Below are 10,743 nucleotides of genomic sequence, written 5' to 3'. Positions count from 1 at the left end.
AAAAGTAGCCCATGACACTATTCTTGCTTTGGGCCACTCCAATGTCATTTCCACAGGCCTGGCCTACGTAAAGATGTAACACAGTTCTGTAGGAGTTGCCCTCAATGCCAACAAACATCAGCTAAGTTCCCCACCAGAACTCCCCTCCAGCCCCTCCCAATAATTGGCACACCATTTGAACGCCTTGGAATGAACATTGTGGGCCCAGTAGAGAGGAGCAAATCAGGAAACTGGTTCATGTTGGTCATTACAGATTATGCCACTAAGTACCCAAAGTGTTTCCACTAAAGTCCATTAAATCTAAGCCTATTGCATTGTGCCTTGTACAGTTCTTTTCAAGGGTTGGTTTTCCCCAGGAGATACTGACCGACCAGGGCTCTAACTTCATGTCGAAATTGCTGAGGGAGGTGTACCAGCTGCTGGGCATCAGAGGTTTGAGGACAACACCCTATCACCCACAGATGATTGGACTCACAGAGAGGTTTAATCAGACTCTGAAGCAGATGCTCTGTAAGTTTGTTGATGACACTGGCTCAGACTGGGACCAGTGGCTTCCTTCCCTTCTGTTTGCTTACAGAGAAGTTCCACAAGCCTCCACTGGCTTCTCACCTTTCAAACTGTTTTTTGGTTATGAGGTCAGGGGTCCCCTAACTCTTCTAAAAGAAAGCTGGGAGATACATCATGGGAGCAAAGAACCTGTTAATGTTATCTCCTATGTTCTTCAGATGAGGGAGAAGCTGGATAAAATGACTGCACTCACCCAGGAAAACATGGCAGCAGCACAGCATCAACCAAAGCCACTCGGGGGAGGGGCTTTAACCCTGGCCAGAAAGTGCTGGTGATGCTGCCCACAAAGGAGAGCAAGCTGTTGGCCAAATGGCAAGGGCCTTTTGAGGTAATAAAGAAGCTAGGCTCTACCACCTATGAAATCTCTACTCCAGGTTAGAGTCATCCCACTCGGATTCTAGATGTCAACCTGTTGAAGGAGTGGGTCCCTAGGCCTGAGGAGACGTCTAGTGTTCTAATCAGAAATGTGAAGGATAAGGATGTGTAAGAGCAGTATCTGCCAGTGCCAATTCCCACAGCCTCTGACCTCACCTCCTCACCACCACTGACCTCGCTAAAGGCTATTGGCAGGTTCCTCTGACACAGCAGTCTCATAAGCTCACTGCCTTCCGGACTCCATGGGGACTCTTTCAGTTCACTGTCATGCCTTTTGGGTTTCATGGAGCTCCAACTACCTTCCAGAGGCTCATGGACAAGGTACTGTATGGCCTATCAGATTTTGCTTCTGCCTACTTGGATGATGTTGTTGCGTACAGTAATTCCTGGGAGGTGCACTTGGAACATCTCAGAATTGTGTTTGAGTGTCTCCGCAAAGCAGGTCTCACCATCAACCCTGCCAAGTGTACACTGACCAGAGCAGAGACTGAATACCTCGGCTATGTCATTGGGAATGGTGTCATCAAGCCCCAAGTTCAGAAGGGCCAGGCCATTCAATCCTGCCCTTTACCCTAGACCAGAACTCAGCTGAGGTCATTCATTGGCATGTCAGGTTGGTACCACAGGTTCATACCTAACTTTTCTGCTCAAACAGCTTTGCTTACAGATATGACCAGCCCCAAGTGCCCCGACCAGCTGCTCTGGACAGAGGAAGCAAAAAATGCCTTCATGGCCATCCAGCAAGCACTAAGCTGTGATGCACTGTTGCACTGCCCTGACTTTGAGAAGCAGTTTGTTCTGCAAACCGACGCTTCAGACCGTAGGCTGGGTGCAGTACTCCTCCAGGGCCCTCCAGAGGACCACCATCCAGTGGCTTTCATAAGTAGGAAGCTGTACCCAAGGGAAGTTTGGTATTCTACAATGGAGAAAGAATGCCTGGCAGTTAAGTGGGCTCTGGATTCCCTCAAGTACTACCTTCTTGGGAGGGAGTTTGTCCTGGAGACAGACCCCAAGGCGCTGAAGTGGCTGCAGAGGATGAAGGATACCAACAGCAGAATAACACGCTGGAACCTGGCTATGCAGCCCTATCAGTTTGAGGTCCATCACATCCAAGGCAAGATGAATGCTACCGCTGACTACCTTTCCCGCTGCCTCAGCGAGAATCCAGAGGAGGGGGAATGTGTGGTGGCCACACCACATATGAGCACCAAGTGTTAGTAGTTTTCTTTTTAACACTTAACATACAAACATTTCAAATAATGACAGTACACATAGTCTTTTGTTTTCATACAGCGCACACTTTATTATTGACAGTTTGTTTGCTAATTTGAGTGCACACATTTTGGTTAACATTCTGTCTTTAATATTTCTTGCTTGTGTTAAATCATTCTTTACCTTTGTCTTTTTTTTCATTGATCCAGCGAGTCCTCCCTCTGGCCAAAAGAGTCGGCACCGGTAAAGATGGCCTCTGATACTGTAGCAGGCAGGAAGTGGAAGAGGCCAACCGGGTGTGCCAGAGGGGAGTCTGCCTTTCAGGATCCAGTTAACTTTAATTACTTTGGGACTTTAAGTTTTATTTTTCAAGTTTTGATAGTTGGTTTGGTTGTAAATAGTTTCTTGATTTAAATCTTTGTGGATATTAAGGTTAATTTGTGATTTAGAGTTAATTCTTTGTTCCTTGTGTATCTTTGTAGGCTAGCCTGTGTGTAATATAAACCCCCCTTATATGTCATTTGTCAGGTCTGTTATGTTGAGTTCAGTTTAGGTTGCTGTTTGTTTAGTTGACCTCAATTTGAGTTAAAGGGCCCTAGTTTTTGAAACTACTTTCCTCTAGTTTTCCTATTTTTGTATTTTGGAAAAAATAATTTGTTCAGTTGAAATTAAGTTGTAAATAAATTACTTTTTTTTGCTTGATACACCTGGTGTTCTTGAGTCTTTCTGCTTGATCCCTGACGGCTTCATCCTCTGGGGACCATGAATGCCTGTACAAAATTTAATCTAATACTTGAGATAGTTCAGTCAGGAACAAGGTAACGGATCAGATCGACTGACAGCACATACAGACCTACATCGCCATTCCTAGAGCCATGCCGCTAGTGTGGCTAAAAATAACCTTTTTTATACATTACACAATACGTAAACATAAATACATGTACGTATTTACACACACACAAACTGATTTAACACATTGTGAAACACTAATCTCTTTATGGTGTGCTACAAATAGAGCACTTGAATCTTAGTGGAGCACTGCTGACGCATTTTCTCGCTGGAGAGTGTCCCGGGACCATCAGGTCAAGAAAACCTGCTTTGGAGAAAGAGAGAGAGAGAGCTAGAGAGACACTTGGGATCAGAACAGAAAGAGGTGGGAAGAGCAGACGGGGTGAGGGGGGGACAGCAGTGTGAACAAGCGAGTGTGGGGAGGAGGGTGCAGAAAATAGTGCTACAATTTTCGGAGAAACGATGGGGTGTCATTACCAGGCCTGGATATCATAGCCAACACATTGGAGGTTTGGGATTGAGTGTGTATTCCTCTGTGAGGAGAAATATAGGGAGGTAAAGACAGATGAGACATATGAGTAGGGGCAAATCTCACAGGACAACAATCTTTAACATTTGACCCTTGTCATCCTTTCCATCATATATCAAAAGCCAACAGTGTGGGGGTGTGTACGTGTGTATGTATATTATGATAACGATAAGCAGGGATACTCCTAAAGTAAAGAAAACAGCAGTGGAGAAGAATGACTGGATTCTCTCCAGGAAGCGGGATAGGGAGGGATGATATAATAAGGCTGTTAAGGGGAGAAACAAAAATATAAGAAAGATGAAGTAAAGTTAAGTGAGCGAGTGAGCAAATGAATCACATGTGAACAAATGAACGATAACAGAGTGACCTTAAAAGGCCGCATGGTCTCACTGTTGACTGGATGAGCGAGTGAAAGGGGGCTCGGGGTTATCTCTGTGAAGAGCCACTGTATTTATAGATCATCTCAAAAAAGACTCCCTGCCCCCATGCTACCCCCCCCCCCCCCCCCCCCCCCCACCCCTTACATAGCCCCTCCCCCATTTTCAATTAGCCCCCGATGGGTGGAGTAATGCAATCAGGAGTAACTACAGCTCACCCGGAGCCTCCTCTCTCAGTCTGCCCCAGACTCCGCACAGGCACACACTCCTCAGACAGGAAGGTAAGACTCAACTCTGTTCAGCTGCTCAAACTATCCATCCATTCACTTGTCCATCTTTCCACCCATTCATCTTCTCACTGGGCTTCATTCGCCATGTCTTCCATTCTCCAGGACACAGCTGCTCACTGTGCTCTGGCATCCTCCTATCTGCCTCCGCACCCACCTGCTCATGATCTCCCTCTTTCCACTTCCACAGTGTCCTCACTTTTTAACCACCTCTCCCCCCTACCCACTTTCTGTACTGCTGTCACTCCCTTAGACAGCATGACAACTTCTTTTACTATATCATTTTATCATTTCTTTGCCCAAACAATGCACAACTCCTGTTGACCCCTGTTTGCAGAGGTCAATTCCACCCTTCTTTCCTCCCTCCTCATCAATCTCACACTTCCCTTTGGCAAAATTTTGTCAATGAAGGTGTCAGCTTTGTTCTGGTTAAGGTATTACAGTAGTAGTGCTGACTTTTGTTTTGGCAAACTAGTCTGTTCTTTTGCTTTTATATGACTCTAAAGCTTTGACACTCTCCAAATGCACAGAAACATACCTGTTAATAAAAGTTAGATTTTAGAGCATGTCATTTTATAGTGGGTATTGCACAGTTTAATTTGTACTGCAATTGAAGAGTGAACTGTAATGATGTAATGATGTAGAAAATGTTCAATTCAGAGCTTAATTCAATTCGACATTTCATTCCATTATCCACTTACAAAGCTATTATTAGTGGCTGTTGTTCAGACGTATTTAATTGATGAGGAATTCCTCCAGAGTTGTTGATTTGGAAGAGTAGAAAACAGATGTAAGCAAGCTGTTTGAGAGGTCTCACTGTGAGAGAAAGGGCTGGTTTGTTGTTTGCATTTCAACTAAATTTCATTAAATGGTCAGATAACATTTATTCATTTTTAAAACATCTGGAATGATGAATGAGGAGCTTTAGAATGTAGTATAAGGTTTCAGGAGAAGTGCCTTATAAAAATAACTGTGAAGACAACTGAGAGTTTAATGTGAAAATAGCATTAGCATTCTCTCCCTTTCAAGACAGACATGCAGTCTTTAAGCACTGGAACCTACTGGGTCTGACTAGGCTGCACAGTGGTCAAGCGCTTGCCATCTAACTGGCTTTAGTTCAGTTTGGCATCAAGTAATTTCCACTGAGACACTCCCAGATGGGCAGCATCAAAGAGGACCTAGAAGCTAGGAAACAGCTGCATGACATGTCTGAATAGCTGAAGGTTTTATTTGTGGCAGTTCAGATTATCCTTTTTTTATTTTTAGGAGTCAGATAAATCTTATATAAGCTAGGTGAGTCATGATGGGAGCAACAGTACAATGAGGGAATGCGGGAGGGGTTGAGAAGGCTCGAAGCAGAGGGGACACACAGATTAAACGTCTCAACTTCAGCCAGATAAAAGATACTAATGTCAGCAGTGTCACAGATCTTTCACAGATCTCATGTTAGACCACTGAAGTAGGAATACACAATGAACACAAATAGATCAAGGGGGAGAAGCACAATAAAACAATGAGATAAAGGGAATAATAGTAGAGGAGAGGAGCTCAATTAAAAATAGCAATGCAGATATTGAGAAGCACAGAAAGGGATTAAACAGTAGGGAATGGATGAGTGTAAGTGAAACTTTTTTTTCAGCCTCCTTATATGGTCAAAGCCTAACTGAGGAATCAATGGACATATATCACATGAATAGTAGGCTACATGTGACTATTGAAGGCAACAAGGAGTTTAAAGTCTGGAGTGGTATTGAAAGCTGTGTGTACCTTATTTTTGTCTGCTTACAAAGACAAAGACACACACACACACACACACACACACACACACACACACACACACACACACACACATGCACATACAGTCAAATACAGTGTATAGCCTCCAGTATCTTTGGTCAAGAGAGAGTAAGAGTATGTAGGCACAGGTGGGATAACCAGAGGGCTTAACAGGGAGACCACAAACAGCTGCAGATTGTCAGGGGCCATTATTACAAGAGCCATTCAAATGCACTTACACACAGGCACACACACACTCACTCACCCACACACACACACGATGACAAGGGATATTGTGATCTGGTGCTGACAGCTGGAGGTGTAATGATGGATGGGTTAGTGTACAGTGGCATGGTGACCGCCGGTATGCAACAGGGCAAAAGTTGACTGTCTCTGAGCAGGACTGATAGGAGTTATTTATATCCTCTTCATCTGTCACCTTCTACTTCTGTCGCTGAGAACAAGATGAAGGAGTGCTGAGAGATGAGAGAGAGAGATGAAAGAGGGTAAAACGCAACACAGAAAAATCATGCGCTTAGTAATGTGAGAACATTTATTGCCATGAATTTAAAATGTTCTCTCTGGAGTATCAAGTTGATCAGAGTCACTGAAAAGATCTCTTTGAACAGAGACAAAACTGTCTACAAGGCTTAATGTTATTTGGGTGACTGGGGTGCGTAAATCTAATCATCCTGAAAAAGTTGTTTCATGGGAAAAATGAACAAGATCAGATACCTGTCAAGAACTTCCAGCTGCTGCTTCCTGCTGAATGTTTGTATCATGCTACATACATTGTATCATGCCTTTGACATAATATTTTCTCCCCAATCTCTTTGTCTTTCAGGTGATTGACTCTGGGTCAAAATGACCGAGCGCTACGACTGCCACTACTGCAAGGAGTCCCTGTTTGGGAAGAAATATGTCCTAAGAGAGGAGAATCCCTACTGTGTGAAATGTTATGAGAGCCTGTACTCCAACACCTGTGAGGAGTGCAAGAAGCCCATTGGCTGCAACACCAGGGTAGGGATGTCACAAAATATACTGAATATAAAAAGCACTGCCACACTATCTCTGTATATCTCTCTGGGCTTCTCTGTCGTGAGCAAGTCTCTAACTGCTCATCTGATGTCCTCATAGGACCTGTCTTACAAGGACCGTCACTGGCATGAGGACTGTTTCAAGTGCTTCCAGTGCAAGCGCTCACTTGTGGACAAGCCCTTCTCCACCAAAGATGAACAGCTCCTCTGCACTGAGTGCTACTCCAATGAGTATTCCTCCAAGTGCCATGAGTGCAAGAAAACCATCATGCCAGGTAAGAAAAGTCACAAAAAGCAACAGATTTAAGTTAAGCACAACAGATAGCAAAAGATGCTCGATCATCACTCAATTTAAAATTCAATGTGTGTGTACATTCTGAAAACTCTCTTTCAGATTATTTATATCACATCTGTTAATACAACTTATTGGGCCAGTAAAAGATTCATCCACTTAATATTGCAGTACAAGTCAAAGTTTGTATAAATACAGTACAAGAATGGATTACAAACTTGTATCATTTTATGTAGTTCAGTTCACTAACCACTCAGGCTCCAGCACCAGAAATACTTCCAGTACACCTTTGTGATTAAATTAAGTAATATGATAGATGGAGGTAGAATCAGTAGACCTACATCAAGTGTCACAATGGTGCATCTGTGAGTGGTTTACACATGACTGTCTTAAATATAAAGGATGACAAATGTGTCACATTATATGCACAAGAAACCTGCGCATGTCAGGACAGCTGTGCACAGCTTTCATTCAGGACATGTATGTTTCTATAGTTGTATTATGTGAATATGTAGTATCCTGACTGTGCTTATAGTCCATATTTTTAAAACATCTTTTAATTGATATTTTAAGGGGTTATCTGTTGCTAAACAATATTAAATGTTTCCTTTTAATACAGAGAAAAGTTTAAGGAAACATAAAAAGAGCATGGACTACATGTTAAAAATCCAAAAGTTGGTAAAGTTGGAACAAGCTTTCCAGCAATGCATGCAGATGATATTTGAAATATCAAAAGAGGGATTAATAGGACAAGGTCTACTCTTCTAGGTTAAATTTGTGACTTTAACGTTGCCCCAAGTTGTTGTAGTGTAATAATAATAATAATGATAATAGAGCACAGAGAATATAGGTTAGGTATAACTGAGGATCGTCAACATACATGGACACTTTTTGTTTGTGCACACTGCCACAGTTGGGTGGAACATCAAAATGTACTAACATCATTTTGTTAAGAGAATTTCTGGTACATAATATGCAAACTAAATGCATTTAAATTCAATAGTCAGAGCATTGGTGCATAAAGAGGCAAATAGATTGATAGATTGTTTAATGACACAAAGGCAAGTACACAATTCTAAAACCTCAGTGAAGAAATACAGTGCATGGCAGATTATGAAACCATACATACTTGTACATACAGTCTGTGCCAGAACTTTCTTCAGCTAAATGCAAACAAAACTGAGATATATTTGGCTGTGTTTTGTACAAAAGAAGAGTGCCTGAGAGCTTGTCTCTCTGAAAACCAAAAACTGAGTCAGAAATCTTGGACTCTTGGAGTGTTAAACTTTAACAGCCACAGTCAAATTAGTTACAAAGTCAGCATTCTACCATCTTAAAAACGCCACAAGAATCAGATGATTCATGCCCAGGCAGGATTTAGAGAAGCTAATCATGCCTTCATTTCCAGCAGGTTAGATTGCAATAATGATCTTTTTTCAGGCCTCCTTAAAAAACTTTTAGGCAGCTTTACCTCACTCAGAATCTTGCTGCAGGAGTACTAACAAAGACCAAGAAAACTGAACATTACACCAGTTCTTAGGTCTTTGCACTGGCTTCCAGTAAGTCAGAGAATAGAGGTTAAAGTGCTGCTTGTCTATAAATCTCTCCCTGGCTTAGGACCAAAATACATACAAAATCTGACTGTATTTTACCAAATGAACCATCTCTGCCTCTCAGTCATCAAAGAGGTCTGCTAAAATGGAAAAGCAGCATTCAGTTACCATGCACAACAGAGCTGTGACCAGAGCATATTAGACTTGCTCCAACTTTGACCACCTTTAAATTCAGGTTAAAAACGTTTATGTTCTGCACTGCCTTTGACTGAACCTAAGTATTCATACATCTTTACCTATCCTGTCATTATGGATTTTTCATTTCCCTCAAAAGTTTCTTTGTCTTCTTTTATTTTGCATTTTAATGTTTTATGTCGTTTTCCTTTTTTCATGCATTATGTATGAAATGTGCTGTACACGTAAACTTGCCCTGCCTTGCATTGCTTTACAAAACATAAATGCTAATACTAGAACTTCCGAGGACCATTACATCTTTCAATGAGCTCTTAGGACTGAGCAGATAATAAGAAACACTCAAAGAATAATATAACCTCTGACCTTTTAGGAAATTCCTCATATTTCTTCAGGTGATACTGAAAAACCATAAAAGCTTGTTTTTCCACAAATTGTACTGGTTGTTCTAAATGTAAAAGTTTTCTCATAAGATCATACAAACACTTCCAAAACATATAATCAAATGTCTACCCTAAGATTTTTTTTCATATTTCTCAGTTTTTCTCATTTTATTTGCGTCCTTTCACTAACTTCAACCATCATATTCCCTCACTGTTATATGAAGGCTCCAGGAAGATGGAGCACAAGGGGAACAGCTGGCACGAGACCTGTTTCACTTGCCAGAGATGCCAGCAGCCTATTGGCACCAAGAGCTTCATCCCTAAGGACAGCCATAACTTCTGTGTGCCCTGCTATGAGAAGCAGTTTGCCATGCAGTGTGTGCACTGCAAGAAGGTAGAATGGCCAAATGTGCACATCACAAACTCAGAGAGAATGAGAAGTGGACCTCAATTATATTTCATTCTCACTTAAAGAGCCATGTTTACATGCATAAAAGTGTGACAATATGATAAATTTTGTTCCCTCTCATTAGCCCATCACCACTGGCGGAGTGACCTACCGTGAGCAGCCCTGGCACAAGGACTGCTTCCTGTGCACTAGCTGCAAGCAGCAGCTGTCTGGCCAGAGGTTTACCTCTAGAGATGATTTTGCCTATTGTCTCAACTGCTTCTGCAACCTCTATGCCAAGAAGTGTGCCTCTTGCACCACCCCCATTAGCGGTAATCACTAATTACTGCTGTCCTTGATTTTAACTTTAAGTTGTTTATAACATATATCTCTCTGATCTTGACTTTAACTCATTTTTCACTTTCAGGCCTCGGAGGCAGCAAGTACATTTCTTTTGAGGAGCGCCAGTGGCACAATGACTGCTTCAACTGTAAGAAGTGCTCTGTGTCCCTGGTTGGCCGTGGTTTCCTCACCGAGCGTGACGACATCCTCTGCCCAGAGTGTGGCAAGGACATCTAATTTGGTCTGAGGGACGATAGATACATCTGACTGGACAGCCGTGTTATGATCAAAAAATGACAAAGATACAATAAATAATATCTGAGCACAGAACATCTTTGCAACCTAGCATTGAATGTACATTGATATATGACATGAAATACAAACTACTAACAGTGTTATTTGGATTCAGAGCGTTTAAATGTTTTGAGAAAAAAGGCATTACTAATAAAATAAAGAGCAACATGTTAGAAAGACATTGAAAGAAGCATTTTGAAACACCAATTCTACATTAATACAGATTATCAGCTTTGAAGTGTAATATTAATAATATCTGCTTTGTGCATGAACTTGCTTGATGCTGTAATTAGTTTGTTTTGTGAATGAGTTCTGCTATAATCAATTAAATGTAATATTAAAATAAACAG

General features: G+C 41.8%; 1 protein-coding gene across 2 annotated transcripts; it reads left to right on the top strand.

The window, feature by feature from the left end:
• The first annotated feature begins 4,034 nt into the window (after positions 1–4,034).
• On the top strand, positions 4,035–10,518 carry fhl2a (four and a half LIM domains 2a). 2 transcript variants are annotated; one of them, XM_044366265.1, is made up of 6 exons: positions 4,035–4,130; positions 6,757–6,932; positions 7,050–7,224; positions 9,594–9,763; positions 9,903–10,089; positions 10,185–10,518. In XM_044366265.1, the coding sequence occupies exons 2-6, from the start codon at positions 6,777–6,779 to the stop codon at positions 10,334–10,336; spliced, it is 840 nt and encodes a 279-aa protein (XP_044222200.1). In that variant the 5' UTR covers positions 4,035–4,130; positions 6,757–6,776; the 3' UTR covers positions 10,337–10,518. The 2 variants fall into 2 exon arrangements, with proteins under 2 accessions (XP_044222200.1, XP_044222201.1); XM_044366266.1 differs by lacking the exon at positions 4,035–4,130 and adding an exon at positions 6,490–6,585.
• Positions 10,519–10,743: the final 225 nt, after the last annotated feature.

Source organism: Thunnus albacares, chromosome 11 (genome assembly GCF_914725855.1).
Source record: "Thunnus albacares chromosome 11, fThuAlb1.1, whole genome shotgun sequence".
NCBI classification, from domain to species: Eukaryota; Metazoa; Chordata; class Actinopteri; order Scombriformes; family Scombridae; genus Thunnus; species Thunnus albacares.
This window is presented reverse-complemented; position numbering and strand designations above follow the sequence as displayed.

What these genes read in the sequence shown, in the direction of transcription:
- fhl2a (XM_044366265.1), top strand. Translation starts at nt 6,777, where the DNA reads ATGACCGAGCGCTACGACTGCCACTACTGCAAGGAGTCCCTGTTTGGG. An exon ending in CCATTGGCTGCAACACCAGG is followed by an intron (nt 6,933 to 7,049) that starts GTAGGGATGTCA and finishes ATGTCCTCATAG; the next exon opens with GACCTGTCTTACAAGGACCG. An exon ending in CAAGAAAACCATCATGCCAG is followed by an intron (nt 7,225 to 9,593) that starts GTAAGAAAAGTC and finishes TGTTATATGAAG; the next exon opens with GCTCCAGGAAGATGGAGCAC.